This window comes from Berghia stephanieae, chromosome 12 (assembly GCF_034508935.2).
Source record: "Berghia stephanieae isolate SIO BIC M18660-M18661 chromosome 12, UCSD_Bste_1.3, whole genome shotgun sequence".
Classification (NCBI taxonomy): Eukaryota; Metazoa; Mollusca; class Gastropoda; order Nudibranchia; family Aeolidiidae; genus Berghia; species Berghia stephanieae.
This window is the reverse complement of record NC_088371.1, coordinates 23500313-23519061: the sequence shown is the minus strand read 5'-3', so window position 1 is coordinate 23519061 and position 18749 is coordinate 23500313. Positions and strand designations below refer to the sequence as shown.

At 36.4% G+C, this 18749-nt stretch overlaps 1 protein-coding gene across 2 annotated transcripts in view; it reads right to left on the bottom strand.

Annotated features, from left to right (window-relative positions):
* Positions 1 to 10366: 10366 nt before the first annotated feature.
* LOC144957523 (carbohydrate sulfotransferase 11-like) overlaps positions 10367 to 18749 on the bottom strand; it is a 142898-nt gene continuing 134515 nt past the window's right edge. For both annotated transcript variants that reach the window (XM_078888855.1, XM_078888854.1), the window contains exon 6: positions 10367 to 13205. In XM_078888855.1, the coding sequence (XP_078744981.1) occupies positions 12282 to 13205 (924 nt within the window). In that variant the 3' untranslated portion in view covers positions 10367 to 12281. The remainder of the gene's footprint in view (positions 13206 to 18749) is intronic.

The window sequence follows — 18749 nt, the reverse complement described above, 5'->3', positions numbered from 1 at the left end:
CTTTACAAATATGGAGAACGCCCACTTCGGTGGAGCCTTTTTCTTTATTATTTCCTATAATTTATCTATCGTGAACTAGATGGAGAAATCCGTTCACGACACAAAATTGAAACTGACGGGAAACACAGTATATAATAATGGCGTCATCAAGAATCGTAAACAACAACCGACTCGACAAAATGTTTTTTTTTTAAATTAGAAAAAGTCGCATCACTTATGAAAATGAAACTTATCTTAAATAATGATATTTATTGGACATTGCAACTTATTGAAAGTCCATAATGGTTAAAAGATTACTGCCGTAGTCTGGAAAAACCCAATCTTCGCGAAGTCCCAGGTTTGAGAGTTTTTGCAACGATGACGGTCATTTAATCGATCGATATTTGAAGGACGAGTTTTCTGGCCAAATTTTTAAATATGGCTTTTTCCAGAGTACGGCAGATAAGGTGATATAATTAAAATTTTGTGAAACTAGGAATGTCCTCTCCGGAGTGTATCCCCCCCCCCCCCCCCCGATAATAATACAATCTTCTGTTTAGGTGCTGTGAAACTACGGATGTCCTTCCACAACCACTACTACTACAACTACTACTACTACTACTACTACTACTACTACTACTACTACTACTACTACTACTACTACTACTAACTACTATTAATTACTACTAACTACTAACAACTACTACCGACTACTGCTAAATACTACTACTACTACTACTACTACTACTACTACTACTACTACTACTACTACTACACCTATTACTACTACTACTACTACTACTACTACTACTAATACAACAACAACAACAACTACTACTACTACTACCACTACTACCACTACAACTACCACTACTACTACTACCACTCCTCCTCCTATTATAACTACTACTACTACTACTACTACTACAACTACTACTACTACTACTACTACTACCACCACCACCACCACCACCACCACCACCACTACTACTATTACGTTATCTATATACATTTGCTTAGCTATTATTTCAATCTTCGTCATTTTCACTTACTGTCCATAATAAAAAAATCCAAACAAAATCTTACTTGCATAAGAACCCCTATGAGACTCCTCCTCTTCCCTGACTATTTCACCAGCCACCATCTTCACACAAGAATGTCACGATATGTATCGTGAAAACAATAACGCACTGTTTACAATTAATACGATTCAATAGTCTGATGTCACGCGCCCGGTAACGGCGGCCATCTTGGTTCTAAACAAAGAAAATCATTACTTTTTATTTTTCATGCTAGCTAGAACTTTTCATATGCCTTGTGATCAGAATGTGTAAAAGTCAAAACATGATCAAATTTATGTGGTTGTTCCCCCTCTGGATACCTTTTATGCCCGCCAGAGAAATATTTCATACGGGCGTCCGCCATTGTTCCGATAGTTTAGAGCCAGTGTTGCTAAGTTACCATGCGTCATTATGTAGGAAGTGACGTTACGACTTTTGAATCCTATTACTGAGCGAGTTTTCATAAAGACATTATGAGTTACACATAATTGACACATATTATATTATATTCATGATAACACACTTAGCTTCTGGGTGGGGATCCTGACCTCTCATAGCGGGCAGGGAGGTCCATACTGTGTCTTCTATCCCCTTATATCTGTTTTCCAACATGCTTTCTGTCTTTGTCTTGGAATGAGGTTACTTAGTTTTGTCCTGGCCCTGGTTGGAGTCTTGGCTGGGAGGGAAACAGTCAAATGCATAGTTATTGTTTTGGGAGATTATATTTTTTTCCTTGTAAATCATCTCTGTTATGTGTTATTATATTTGTTATTTTTAGTGTATAATGTAAGCATTTGAGTGTATTCCTCTCTGTTGGATTTTGTGCTTGTGTCCGGATGAGACTTATAGGTGATCTCAAACTAAGTACATTAGTGGTGTGCTCTTGGAATCTACATCTGATCCCTATTTGTTCCCAGTTTCCCTTTGTCTTACCTTTTCTTGGGTGCTTTAATTGTAATTCTAGAACTTTTTACTACCATTTTCTTCCTTTTTACTGGCGCTGATATGACCTAAATATGGTGCAAGCGCCCTAAAACCCTTAAAAACTAAAAAAAAACAAACAAACAAAAAAAAACAACAAAACACTTAGCTTATCTCAAGTAGGACCGAAAATGTATCAAGACTCGAACGTGTACTATTGAGAACACACAAACAAACAAACAAAGCAAGAGTCGGTATTCATCTGCAATGGGATTCAATAGTCTGATGTCACGTCCGCCCAGCAACCAGCAGCTTGGTTCTAAACAAAGAAAATCGGTACTTTTTATTCTTCATGCTGGCTAGAACTTTTTCACAAGTCATGTGATCAGAATATATAAAAGTCAAAACATGATCAGATTTATAACGTTGTTTTTCTCCTCTGGATACATTTTTATGCTCGTCGGAAAATTATTTATTTCATAAGGGTGTCCGCCATTGTTCCGATAGTTTAGAACCGGTTACTAAGTTACAATGCGTCATTACGAGAGAAGTGACGTCACGACTGTTGGAGCCTATTAACACAAATATTCTTTTTGTGTCGTTTGGGTGGTCATTGTATCACTAAAATTGAATTTAAAAAAATACTCACCAGTTCTGCCCAACAAAACAATGGTAACGGCGGAAGATCAGGAATAATTAAAATAAACTCGATCTTTCAACAACAAAGAACAACTTTAATCTTAATTAATACAACATTTTGATTCCCCAAGCCTTCTTATTACAAAACATTCCGTTACCTTCATTCTCTCTTCTTACTAACTGACCACTTTAACTCTCTCTCTCTCTGTCTCACCAACTACACACTCATGTCACTCCCCAGATATTTACTCATTCGACCCCGATGATACACACAGGGGTGACCATAATAGTGAACAGTTTTCACAACAATAACTAACACACAGAAACGATGTGTAATCGTCGACCATGATCATTGAGCTTTTGGAGAATTTATTCTTATATAGATAGAATGCGCTTGGCCAAGGAGTTCACAACATTGCCATCCGGAAGCATAACGGACCAACACGCAAACTATGTGTAACCATAAACGTTAATAGTCTGGTTAATATAGTTTGGTGAGAACAACTCACAAACGCGGATGGCAAAAACAATAACAAAGGCCTGAGTGACGTCATCTGCATACTATCTATAGATAGTTCGAAGTTGACGTCACTCAGATCTTTGTTATCGTTTTTTTTTTTTTTTTTTTTTTTTGCCATCCACGTGTATGAGTAATTCTCAGTGAACTGTATTAACCTGACTATAAACGTTCATGGATACACACAGTTTTGTGTGTTGCTCCGTTATACTTCCGGATGGCAATGTTATGAGCTCCTTAGCCAAGTGCATACTATCTATAGATAGTATGCAGATGACGTCACTCAGGCCTTTGTTATTGTTTTTGCCATCCGCGTTTGTGAGTTGTTCTCACAAAACTGTATTAACCAGACTATAAAAGTTCATGGTTACACAGAGTTTGTGTGTTGGTCCGTTATACTTCCGGATGGCAATGTTGTGAACTCCTTGGCCAAGCGCATTCTATCTATAGAATGAGACATGACGCCTGCAAGGCGATATTGCAATTTTCCCTATCGATAGAATGCGCTTGGCCAAGGAGTTCACAACATTGCCATCGGAAGTATAACGGACCAACACACAAACTCTGTGTAACCATGAACTTTTATAGTCTGGTTAATACAGTTTAGTGAGAACAACTCACAAACGCGGATGGCAAAAACAATAACAAAGGCCTGAGTGACGTCATCTGCATACTATCTAAAGAGAGAACGCTACTACGCTACTACTGTTAAGGGCCAGGTACTTATTTTATACCTGATTACGGTGAGAGAATGTGAGAAAAGAGCCTTTTAATTATGCGCTGAGCGAGGTTCGAACTTATGGGCTTCCGATCCAAAAAATGAGTGTCATACCACACCACATAGCCGCAAATTGATGACATGCCTTTAAGTAAAATACTCACCATTTCTTCCAACCAAATCAATCGCACAAATACAAAAACAGGAATCCCACCCAGCATTTGACTGTTTCCCTCTCAACCAAGGGTCAAGACAAAACCAAGTAATATCATTCCAAGACAAAGACAGAAAGCAATTGGAAAAAAGACAGATACAAGGGGATAGAAGACTAACCCAGATACATCCTGCCCACCATTGGAGTTCAAAACCCCATCCTAGCCTGATGGCCCTAAGCATAGACCCCTCTCTCTTCCCGTGGCTCTCAGAACTCCTGTTTTGTTTGTTTATTTTTAAGGGTTTTACGGCGCTTGCAACACATATAGGTCATATCAGCGCCAGTAAAAAGAAAGAAAATAAAAGAAAATGGGATAGTAATAAGTTCTAGAATTACAATTAAAGGACCCAAGAAAAAGGAAGACAAAGGTGAATTGGTTCAAATAGGGCACAAATGTAGATTCCAAGAGCATACTATCAAAGTACTTAGTTTGAGATCACCTAAAAGTCTCATCAAGACATAGGGGGATAGAAGACACAGTATGTACCCCCCTGCCCACTATAGGAGGCCAGGAACCCCACCCAGAAGGAACCTCTTGTTGAAAAAACCCAAGACAATTACAACGGACCAACACACAAAACTGTTTGTATCCATGAACGTTTATAGTCAGGTTAATACAGTTCAGTGAGAATTACTCATACACGTGGATGGAAAAAAAAAAAAAAAAAAAAAACAATAACAAAGATCTGAGTGACGTCAACTTCGAACTATCTATAGATAGTATGCAGATGACGTCACTCAGGCCTTTGTTATTGTTTTTGCCATCCGCGGTATGGAAGAAGACACAGCAAGTGACATCCTGACCACCACTGGAGATCAAAACCTCATACCAGCCTTAAGGCTCTACGGACTACTTGTTGAAATGTGTTTGTTTTTAACGGTTTTACGGTGCTTGTGGCACATTTAGGTCATTTCAGCGCCAGTAAAAAGGAAGAAATTGGAATAGCAAAAAGTTCTAGCACAGACCCCTATCTCTGGTCTGTGTCTCTAAGAAACCTCTTGTTTTTTTGATTGTTTGATTGTTTGTTGCTTTAGGTCTCTTCCAACACAATTGAGGTTATATGAGAGACCGCTGAAACAAAAAAACAAGCAATCCAACAAAAATAGTACAATTTTAAATCAAAATCATAACCTAAAGATATCATAAGCTAAATTATAAATAACCAAGAACAAACAGACAGAAGATTTACAGAAAAAAATATCCCCTGTCAAAAATACAATCACAAACCAAAGAAGCAGGATAGGCTAGTAAAGAGAAGAAGAAACGACATCACTATCGGATCGTACACCCATGCGAACATCATAGGTATATGATTCAAGGGTGATGCTCCCATCCAACCACCCGCGAACCTCTTGTTGAAATAATCCAAGACAACTCAGGTTGATAGAAGACACAGTATGTACCTCCCTGTCCACTATGGGAGATCAGGAACCCCATCCAGAACTTCTCGTTGAAATGTGACCTCCTCAAACGGTTTATGCGGACGATTAAGCTAAAATGATTTAGCCAGAATCAGGTGTGATTTTATGCTTATGTGATCAGAATGTAATTTAGTGGAAAATGAATGTATTTATTGTGGAGAGATTATTTATATGGAGATGAATGTAATTATTGGAAATGATGTTTATTTTTGAAATGATTTCTATGTGAAATGATGTATTTTATGTGAGAATGCATGTATATTTGTGAGAATAATGTTTATATATTGTGAAGAATGTTATATTCATTGTGGAATGAATGTTATATTATTTGGATGAATTTATATTTTATGTGGAGAATGAATGTATTTTATGTGAGATAATTTATATTATATTGTGCTAATTAGCGACCATTCTAATCTTTGACCAGTTTAACATGAATTTGACTTAATAACATCTTAATAATACGTACATAATGTAATACAGTTTTGGCGAGGGGTCACACATAATCCAAGACAACTCAGGGATATGGAAGACCCAAGTGACGTCCCGTTCACCCCAGCCTTAAGGCTCTAAGAGACTACGTGTTGAAATAATCCAAGAAAACCCAGGTATGAATTTTTACACCGGTGATTTTTTGCTTTATTGATCCCAAAACGTTTTCCCGATTCCTCATCAGGAAAACACATCGTGAAAATCATCAGTATTCACTTTGTTCTTATCTATTTGTTTTTGTGTATGTTTTTATATTTGTTCATTTCAATAATAATATATTAATAATAATAATAATAATAATATATAATAATAATAATAATAAATAATAATAATAATAATAATAATAATAATAATAATGATATTATTATTAATAATAATAATAATAATAATAATATAATAATAAATAATAATAATAGATATTTAATAATTAATAATAATAAATAATAAATAATAATAATAATAATAATAATAATATTATTATTATTATTATTATAATAAGATAATGATAATGAAAATAATAATAATAATAATAATAATAATATAATAATAATAATATATATAATAATAATATAATATAATATAACTATAATAATAATAATAATAATATAAATGATAATGATAGATAATATATAATAATAGATAATGAATAATGAGATGATGATGATGATGATGATGATGATATGATAATGATGATGATATTGATGATGATGATAATGATAATGATGATGATGATGATGATGATGATGATGATGATGATGATGATGATGATGATGATGATGATGATGATGATGATGACAATAATAAATAATACATCAATTAATAACACTAATAATAGGGAGAGAATTTACAATGATAAGAATGAAACACCAGTAGTATTCATGGTAGCATTAACAAACACGATATAATGAATATTACAATGATTGTAACTACCATACTGCCGTACTTTAGAAAAAAACCATGTTTAAAAATTTGGCCAGAAAACTCGTCCTTCAAATATCGATCGATTTAAATGGCTCTCATCTTGGCAAAAAACTCTCAAACCTGGGACTTCGCGAAGTCCCAGGTTTGAGAGTTTTTTGCCAAGATGAGAACCATTTAAATCGATCGTATTTGAAGGACGAGTTTTCTGGCCAATTTTTTAAATATGGGGTTTTTTTTTAGTACGGCAGAATAGCATTGAGCCCTCTTGTGTACAAACAAATCACTTATTATATTATATATCATTATTATTATTATGAGTCTAGTATTTGTAACCCAACGTCTCGAAACGGTATTACCTCAGGTTGAACCAGATATGTATGTTTGTTTTTTAAGGGATTTAGGGCGCTTGAAACACACTTAGGTCATATCAGCGCCAGTAAAAATGGAAGAAAATTGGATAGTGAAAAGATTCTAGATGTACAATTGAAAGGACTTCAGGAAAAAGTAAGACAAAGGGGAACTGGTTCAAATAGGGAACAGATTTAGATTCCAAGAGCACACCATAAGTGTACTTAGTTTGAGATCACCTAAAAGTCTGATCCAGACAAGCACGGCTCCCCACTAAATGAATACACTCAAATGTTTACAAATCATATATAATGTGTAAACAAAACATAATGCAGTCCAAAACAGAGATGTGATTTACAAGACAATAAATATCATCTCCCAAAACTATCTATACATTATACTGTTTCCATCCCAGCCAGAGAATCCGGCCAGGGTCAGGACAAAACCAAGCAATCTCATTCCAAGACAAAGACAGAAAGCATGTTGGAAAACAGATATAGGGGGATAGAAGACATAGTATATTCCCTGCCCACTATGGGAGGTCAAGAACCCCACCCAGAGCTTTGGGATTAATGGAAGAAGAAGAAAAAGTTTTGAAACTTCCAAATGTCTCAGATTGTTCAATGAGTTCAATAAATTGTTGGATAGTGTTAACTCATTTCCTTCTGGTTGTGAAATAAGAGGGATTTGAACGTCACAATGTATTTCTGGCTACTTCCTATTCATTGTTCACCACCAAACCCGTTCCAACATAATAAAACCGTTTTGAGACACTGAGTCAAAATGTCTGCTCATCATTTCCATTACTTACAACGTATTTCTCGTAATAAGAATAGTAATCGTTTATAACATGAATAATATTATGGCTTTGTTAAGTAGACTTTTCAATCAGCATATTTCAATCAATATATCGACAACAGAACACACACACATACACACACATACACACACAAACACACACACACACACACACACAAACAACACATTTCTACGACGTGCACTTATTTGCAGGTCTGATAACCCAATTCATTATGAGCTCATCGTTGTCATGGAAATCTCAAAAAATTTACACAAAATACTGTCCATTCGAACAATGTTAAACTCGGCCCAAAATTGCATTCGTAAATTAGACCTGCACGTTGAATTTTTTCCACTTTAGCAAAAGAGAAATAACAAAAACAAAATGATAATAATAATAATAATAATAATAATAATAATAATAATAATAATAATAATAATAATAATAATAATAATAATAAATAATAATAATAATAATAATAATAATAATAATAATAATATAATAATAATAATAATAATAATAAAAATAATAATAATAATAATAATAATAATAATAATAATATATAAACAAACCAATTTTAGTTCACAATTGTCGAATTAACAGAACTGTACAAATATCAAAGTGACACATTATGGAGCAGGTATTGGTGTAAGATAAAGATATGAAAAAAGTGTGTGTGTTTGTGTTTGTGTGTGTATGTGTGTGTGTTTGTGTGTGTATGTGTGTGTATGTGTGTGTATGTGTGTATGTGTGTGTTTGTGTTTGTGTTGTGTTTGTGTTTGTGTTTGTGTTTGTGTTTGTGTATGTGTGTGTGTGTGTATGTATGTGTATGTGTGTGTGTGTGTGTATGTGTGTATGTGTGTGTTTGTGTTTTGTTGTGTGTATGTGTGTGTATGTGTGTGTGTTTGTGTTTGTGTGTGTATGTGTGTGTGTATGTGTGTGTATGTGTATGTATGTGTATGTATGTGTGCGTGTGAAAGAGTGTAAGATTAAAGGAGAGAGAAAAATAGAAGGATAAAACAAACCATCCCTAAAAAAAACCCCAGCCTGACTAAGGTCCATTCCCTAGTTGAGGCAGGCTGATATTTGGCGATGATTACTTTAATGGTATTTTTCTATCTTCTGTCTGGCACTGACTCTTTCATAAACAATTACGCGCTTGGCTAAGAATTTCACAACATTGCCAACCGGAAGTATAACACAAAACTATGTGTAACATGAATTTTTATAGTTTGGATAATACAGTTTAGTGATAATTACTCATAAACATGGGTGGCAAAAAACAATAACAAAGAACTGAGTGACGTCAATTTCATTCTATCTATAAACAAGGGGAGAGAAGAGAATGCACATCCAAGCTCGTCATGGAGGCTCAAAAGTCAAAAACGGATGTAGGGAAAGCGGCCGCAGTTAGTTGAGCGCTTACGAACGGAACGACTGCAGACAGATCGTCGAAGAGTTTGACATGGATGTTATATATAGATAGTATGCAGATGACGTCACTCAGGCCTTTGTTATTGTTTTTGCCATCCGCGTTTGTGAGTTGTTCTCACTAAACTGTATTAACCAGACTATAAAATTTCATGGTTACACAGAGTTTGTGTGTTGGTCGGTTATACTTCCGGATGGCAATGTTGTGAACTCCTTGGCCAAGCGCATTCTATCTATATATCAATAGACAGTTCGAAGATGACGCCACTCAGGTCTTTGTTATTGTTTTTGTCTTCCGCGTTTATGAGTAATGCTCACTGAACTGTATTAACCTGACTATAAACGTTCATGGATACACACAGTTTTGTGTGTTGGTCCGTTATACTTCCGGATGGCAATCCGGAGCCAAGCGCATACTATCTATACAAGGGTAATATGGAAATAACTTAAATATGACTTTGAAAATAAAACGACTTAGAAACAAATTGACATGAAATGAGTTTGGAAACAAAATTGCTTGGGATTATATTAATAGTAGTACTTTTATAAACAAGCAATGGAGAATATGATGAAATGAAAGGATAAAAATCAAGTTATTTCCCCCGCATTCCCACCGTAATTTATTCATAAACACAAACTTTATATACACTGTGTTTTTTTTTACACACTACACACACGCAAACACACACTTCCATACGCATGTACACACAGATACACAGTCCGTTCGCCTTACACAACACATCTACACATACACGTATTGACACAGATACACGTATTGACACAGATACACCTTCAAGGGCAATCAAATCTTGTTCAAACGCCATTGTGAAAAGGAGTTTTTATGTTATTGAAATGCTTAACAATAAATTTATTGAACTTGTGCGTTCTTTCCTCCCTCCCTCTCTCTCTCTCTCTCTCTCTCTCTCTCTCTCTCTCTCTCTCTCTCTCTCTCTCTCTCTCTCTCTCTCTCTCTCTCTCCATCCATCTATTCACTACAATAATAATAGTATTCATTCATTCATTCATTTGTCACTCTCCCCCCTTCTCTTTTCTCGTTTATAATTGATGACAAAAATATAAACATATCAAAAATATTAAGTACATTTGAATAATTTAATGCTAATAACAGTGATTCATGAATCACGTTGGGCATCACTTGGTACAGGTGATGCTCTATGAAAATAATAAATTATTATGTCATCTATTATAACTATTATACTATATTACATGCGTTGTTGAAAGGGGTTATTGTGGAGCTTGCGTCACCTCCACTCAGAAGCACCGAAGACGTAAGACGAAAGACGACTAGTTCAAAATGGGGGCGGTACAGACGTAGAAACCCCTGCAGCAAAAGGACGAGATAGCGGTATGGGTAAGACACGAGACTTCAACCCGGTGAACCAGGTTTGAACCCCGCCGTCGGCATCTTTTTTATTCTTATGATTTGTTTGTTCTTGAGCAAGACATTAAATTTAAGTTAAATGGGATTAAACCCGAGGCTGATGGCTTTAAAGTACAAATAAGACATGTATAGGATCAAATATCCGCAAAGAGAGATCGGTGAACTTTAATGGTAATGTTTTATGGTAATGATTTATGGTAATACATATCCATGGGCGTCAATAACAATGAATAGAGAAAAATAAAAACAGATTTTTAAAAAATAGTCAAAGTTAATTTGGGCAAAATTAAATATAAGGTAGTGGACTATTCCATAATAATATTTTAAAATTCTCATTTTTACATTTTCTCACTTGTGTTGTTGTTGTTGATGATGATGATGATGATGATGATGATGATGATGATGATGATGATGATGATGATGATGATGATGATGATGATGATGATGACAAATGAAAACGACACTTGTGGATTTATTTAAGTACATGATACTGTTTGTTAAATACAATTTTGATGGCGGAACAAGAAAATGATGATTAATTAATTCATGATTATCATAATGCAAGACATTGAGATTTGTGATGAAGGACGAGGAAACCAGAATTTTATAACAACTTAAATCATTTTTTAAAAAATACTAGAAAACGTATTTACAAACAAGAATAGAAACCATTGTCTGAAGTAACAATATAATAATATAAATTAGATTTGTGGCCGATCCTCTCAAAATAGTATTATGTCTGTATGGGTTGGATTTTGAAAACTGAATTTACTGTAGAAAGTTTGTTTTTAAGGGTTTTACAGCGCTTGTAACATAATTAGGTCATATCAGCGCCAGTAAAAAGGAAGATTATGGGATAGTAAAAGTTCTAGAATTACAATTAAAGCATCAAAGAAAAATTAAGACAAAGAAGAATTGGTTCAAATAGGGAACAGGTGTAGAATTCAAGAGCACACGATCAGTGTACTTATATTGAGATCACTAAATGTCTTATCCCGCCAAGAGGAACACACTCAACTGTTTACAAAACATACATTTGTAAAAGGAAAAATAATACAGTGCATAACAAAGAGATGATTTACAAGGAAATAAATAGCATCTCCCATTACATTTGACTGTTTCCCTGGCGGCCAGGGTATCCGGCTAGGGCCAGGACAAAACTAAGTAATCTCATTCCAAGACAAAGACAGTAAGCATGTTGGAAAACAGATATAGACACAGTAAGTACCTCCCTGCCCACTATGGGAGGTCAGGAACCCAACCCAGAATAGTAATTGACAATTGACAGATTTTCTAATAGTAAAAAAATACTATAATCTTACATTCTAAATCTATGATTTCCTTTTTGACATAACGTCCACCCCGACATAATACCGTTTTAAGACGATCGGTCACATTAATTGAATCAATCAACCAATCAGTAATCGTGATAAACGTGAGCTTTATCCATCAAGTCGTGCATAAAATTTGGATGCTGATATCCGAAAAGTGTGTAGTCCGCAGAATAAACTTTATACAAATTGTTCAAAGTCTGCCCGTTGAGCGTCCCGTATTGCTTTTTCAAAACGCTTTCCAAAATCATTCTCGAATCGGAGACAATGGGGCCTTTGAAAAACGAAGTTGGAACTTTTAATTTCTTCAAAACTTTTTTGATATCTTCTGAAACGGTTTCGAATTTCCCGATGAAGTCGTACTCGACCAAGCACGGGTGGCATTGTTTGTAGTGTTGTAACCAATGTTCGTTTAGTGGAGCTACGCCTTTATATTCTGTGTCGATGATAAATTGAGCGAATTCCGAAAATTTCACGTTATTTCCCTTTTTGAGATCGTCGGGTTTTGCATCCTTTCTATATTGTTTGATGATTGGAATCCCGAAAGCTTTGTGAAAATACGTGGAATATTTTGAAGCTATTTTCATATCGTAAGCTTTGAGAAGCCGCTCCAAAGGGTCTCTGACGAAAATGACTTTATAGAATTCTTTGAGCATTTTGCCTCTGGTGGATTCCGGGAAATCGCTGAGTCTCTTGACGCTCTTGCCGTATTTTCCGTAGACGTCACCACCGGAAATGGACGCGAGGTTGGTGTTGTTTAAAGCCCCGCTGAGGACGAGAATCAGCTTCCTGAGATCGTTCTGGGCAACCCCTGGTACTTGACAGTAGAGGAGTTTGTGTTTCTGGTCGACGAGAATGGAAGAGAGTTTGGAAGGCGGTATTTTCTCCGGTGAGATCTTGGATGGGTGTTGCTGATGGCACCAGTGACGTAGGTTTTCAACTCTGGGGTTTAGGCTTGACGTTGGTGGGTTTACCGGTTTCTCTCGAGGTTTTTCTTCATGCACAGGATCCTGTTGAAGAAAAAAAGTAACGACATTAAAAACGTTGTAATATTAACTCCCTCAATTATATAGATTTTTGCTACTTTTCAAAATGGGGAAAAAACTATTAAAAATGAGCATGTCCAAAGTTTTATTCAACTACCATCAATATGTACAAACTAAAAACATTAGTTTTGAAACTACGCCTATAATTTGTCTCATAAAAAAATGTAATAAATACGCATGGGGTAAAAGTAACCCGGATAAACTACGGATATTGTCGGTGTTAGATTTGAGTGAGTTAAAAGGATAGAATTTTGGCCATTTTAAGTTGTAAAAATCCCAATGGGGCATCAGTTTTACACCGACGTCATACCGTTTCGAGGTGGAAGGTCGCATAATATATAGTATATGGCTCAGCGTTTCGATGTGGTACAAAACTGGCATCCAAGAAATGAAGTGAGTAGGAAAGTGATAGAAGACAACAGAGAATCAAAACTTCGCGGCAGCGATGGGGGCTCGAACCCGCGACCTTACTGGTACAACAACTCCGCCTGGCCGGGGAGATCGTGACTCTATCGTATGAGCTATCCATCACTCCAAAGGCCGGATAGCTCATACGGTAGAGTCACGATCTCCCCGGCCAGGCGGAGTTGTCGTACCAGTAAGGTCGCAGGTTCGAGCCCCCATCGCTGCCGCGAAATTTTTATTCTCTATTGTCTTCTGGCACTTTCCTAATCACTTCATTTTTTTTTTTTTTGTTATTTATCAACAGAAGTGCTTGATCCACCCACTTTTCAAAACTGACATCCCTAACCTTTACGCACTCAGCCAGAGAATACACACCATCCATCACGATACGAACTTAATCTTGAGATATGTGACCCATCGCCTCCAAACGGTATGATGCCGGGATGATTGAGATGCTGAAAATTGAAGTTATAGCCATAAATATCAAGAGTTGTGTTGAGTTTGTATGCTTTAATGTGGAGAATGAATGTTATATTTTATTGTGCTAATTAGCGGTAATTCCAATTTTTGACCAGTTTAACTAGAATTTGACTTAACGACATCTTAACCATCCCGAACATAATACCGTTTTGAGGCGAGGGGTCACATATCTTTTTTTTTAATAAATAAAAAGTTTGTTTGCTTTCAACAAACAACAAATAACAGCCTTAATGCATGAGTGGATTTGCCATATTATCCTTTATATCATATATCATATCATCAATCGTATAGATAGAATGCGCTTGGCCAAGGAGTTCACAACATTGCCATCCGGAAGGATAACGGACCAACACACAAACTCTGTGTAACCATGAACTTTTATAGTCTGGTTAATACAGTTTAGTGAGAACAACTCACAAACGCGGATGGCAAAAACAATAACAAAGGCATGAGTGACGTCATCTGCATACTATCTATAAAAACAATAACAAAGGCCTGAGTGACGTCATCTGCATACTATCTATAGATAGTATGCAGATGACGTCACTCAGGCCTTTGTTATTGTTTTTGCCATCCATGCAGATGATGTCACTCAGGCCTTTGTTATTGTTTTTGCCATCCGCGTTTGTGAGTTGTTCTCACTAAACTGTATTAACCAGACTATAAAAGTTCATGGTTACACAGAGTTTGTGTGTTGGTCCGTTATACTTCCGGATGGCAATGTTGTGAACTCCTTGGCGAAGCGCATTCTATCTATATCATATCATCAATCGTATAGATATAATGCGCTTGGCCAAGGAGTTCACAACATTGCCATCCGGAAGGATAACGAACCAACACACAAACCCTGTGTAACCATGAACTTTTATAGTCTGGTTAATACAGTTTAGTGAGAATAACTCACAAACGCGGGTGGCAAAAACAATAACAAAGGCCTGAGTGACGTCATCTGCATACTATCTATAATAGAAGATACTTAGATGTTTGCGTTTGATATGTCGATGTCCGACCAAAGAGCGTGTAGGTAACGATTGTTATGTTACCAAGAGCTCTCACTTCCCGCTTTTGGTGAAGCCAAGCATCTTCCGTCTTTCACTCGTATTTTCTTCATTGTATCAGTAAGCCTAGCGCGCATGATACACGCGGAGCACACTCATCTCGCTGTCTCGCCTGGCACGCGACAATAGCATTGCGGTTAAGACAAGTGAGAGCTCTTGGTAACTACGTTACCCTACACACTCTTTGGTCCGACCTTGGGGACGCGTATTGGAAAAGGGTTTGAAATTTCACACACGGATTCCAATAACATCGCCTATAGATAGTATGCAGTTGACGTCACTCAAGCCTTTGTTATTGTATTTTGCCATCCGCGTCTGTGAGTGATTCTCACTATAGTGTATTAACCAGACTATAAACGTTCATGGTTACACATAGTTTTGTGTGTTAGTCCGTTATACTTCCGGATGGCAATGTTATGAGCTTCTTAGCCAAGCGCATACTATCTATAGATAGTATGAAGTTGACGTCACTCTGGTCTGTGTTATTGTTTTTTATTATTTTTTTTTTTGATTTTTTTTTTTGCCATCCGCGTTTATGAGTAATTCTCACTCAACTGTATTAACCAGACTATAAACGACCAAGATTACACATAGTTTTGTGTGATGGTCCGTTATATTTCCGGATGGCAATGTTGTGAGCTTCTTAGCCTATCGGATACTATCTATGTAATATATTATCAAGATACATTCTTGTTTCACCATGATTGGTTCACAAAGTTAACGAAATAGCTTGAGCAATACGATTCAGTAGTCTGATGTCACGCGCCCGGCAACGGCGGCCATCTTGGTTCTAAACAAAGAAAATCATTACTTTTTATTCATCATGCTAGCTAGAACTTTTCGTTCCCTTTTCGTATGCCTTGTATCAGAATGTGTAAAAGTCAAAACATGATCAAATTTATGGGGATTTTTTCCTCTGGAAACGCTTTTATGCTCGCCGGAGAAATATTTCATACGGGCGTCCGCCATTGTTCCTATAGTTTAGAGCCAGTGTTACAAAGTTACCTTGCGTCATTAGGAAGGAAATGACGTTACGACTGTTGAAGAGTATTATCATTGTGGTCAGTTTGTTTTGTTTTTATGGGTTTTACGGCGTTTGTAACGCATTTAGGTCATATCAGCGCCATGAGATGAGAACAAATGCTCGAAACAATATTGTAGAATGATCATAATTATACTTGAAATATTTTATAAATAGCTTCTTTTATCATAAGGTTGAGCACTCTTATTTCATAGTTTTTGTTTTTATAATTTTATAGAATTCATACATATTTTTCAATTTCAAAGGTTTATTAGGCAATTGAAATTTATTTTACATAGAATTTCTATACACACACACACACACACACACACACACACAGACATATACATGTATGATATTGAATATCAAATCCAACCATTCATCATATCAGCGCAGACTTCACAGTGAGAGACAAGGAGAGATTAAAAAGGATGTCGAGAAATATGAATATGAAAATATAAAACTAGACAAAGAGGGGACGGAAGGGGGGGGGGGGGGGGGGGGGGGGGGGGGGGGAGGGAGGGAGGGGAGGGGAAGGTTAAATGTCATTTATCTGATGTCAAATTCCATTCCAGAAGTCAAACATACAGCTTATAGTATAAACTCTCTCCTTACTAAACTTAAAATATGTAGGGAGACCACCAACATCAAAAGTAACTACCCTGAACCAGGATCTCTCTACATATCAGAAATTTCTGGATTCGGATGAGGCTGAATTAATCCCTGAAGAACTAAGAAATATTGCAAAAATATGTGGTCTAGTGGTATAACACTCGCTTTCGGATCGGAAGGTCCTGGGTTCGAGCCTCGCTCGGCGCATAGTTGAGTCCTTGAAAAAGACTCTTTACTCACATTCTCTCACCGTACACGGGTGTAAAATGAGTACCTGGACGCTAACAGCGTTGTCTGTCGAAAAAATAAATTGTATTACATGCCTCGTTCTACATGTTACACATTGCTGTTGGTCAGGGACCCGATGTAAAGCGCTTTGCGCACGTTTAGTGGATATTGCGCTATATATAGAATGAAGTTGACGTCACTCGGGTTTTTGTTATTGTATTTTGCCATCCTCATTTATGAGTAATTCTCACTTAACTTTATTATCCAGACTATAAAAGTTCAAGGTTACACATAGTTTTGTGTGTTGGTCCGTTACAATACCGGATGGCAATATTGTGAGCTTCTTAGCCAAGCGTATAATATCTATATAAAAGCTCATTTTACAAAATATTGTCATTGACGCCATAGTAGGGAAGAAAGAGTAGATAGCTAGCTGGAAAAGATTACACAAATTTTTTGATCCAAAACACCAAAAACTGGCAAAAGAATGTGAAAGGTTTATGGATCATAAAAGGGCTATCTCCGTTTACGTCCATTTTCTCACTGAATGGGTGGAGTGTTAAAAGGAATGGAAACCAAACTGACAGCCAAAATGAAATTTAATAAGATCTATATCAGAGTTGCCAGATAAATCTTGGGGAAAAAATGCCAAATTATGGTATGAAAAAAAAAATGCCATTCTTTACCACGCGCAACGTTTCAATGCTGAAATGAAATTCGGGAGATATGTGATGGAAATGCATTATTTTAATCCCCTCCGCCGCCCGCCCCCTTGTCAGGTGTATGTCTCGATTCATTAAGAAATATCACCGCGTTTTACCAGTAAGTTTTAGTTTACATTCGAAATGTATACATAGTATGCGCTTGGCTAAAAAGCTCACAACACTGTCATCCGGAAGTATAACGGACCAACACATAAAACTGTTTGTAACCTTGCACGTTTATAGTCTGGTTAATACAGTTTAGTGAGAATTACTCATAAACGTGGATGGCAGAAAGCAATAATAAAGACCTGAGTGACGTCATCTTCATACTATCTATAGATAATCCATCAAACAGGATGTCTGATCTCCACAGGAATCGCCCATGTTGCCCAAAGTAAAGAAGAAAAACAAAACACCACCAAACCCAATTTTTCCATGCCAAAAGACTTTAAAAAACGCCAAATTTTCTTTTGGAATTTAGCATTTAAAAAAGACAATCGACAACAAGGACAAATTCAACAAAAGTAATTAAATAGCCACCCCTTGCCCCTGTGAATGATAAGACTTGAAAGCAAAGAGTTGAAAAGAAACTGGCCATAAATCACTTATTTGACATTCTTTGGGAGTTCAAAAATGACTCGGATAAAAATGTATGGTCATAATAAGTAACCAATCAACTCAAAACGGTATGAATTCGTGATGAACACGCTGCTAAAAATAGAAGTTGAGCTTTTTTTTAAATATATAAAATAAATAAATAAAATAAAATTCCCTTTATTCATCCCATAGGGGAAATTTGTCTCAGGGTCTATTCCAAGGGATGACTGGAATAACCCAGGCGTCAGCCCCAGTGCGGCGCCGAAAATTGAGCTAGGGCGATGTGACTTGCTCAAGGCCAAACAGGGCAGCGACGGGTGATCGAACTCGGTACCTTTTGGGTACGATGCAAAGATCGTATCACTTTACATGTGCTTATGGATTGCCTATTATACAACGTGCA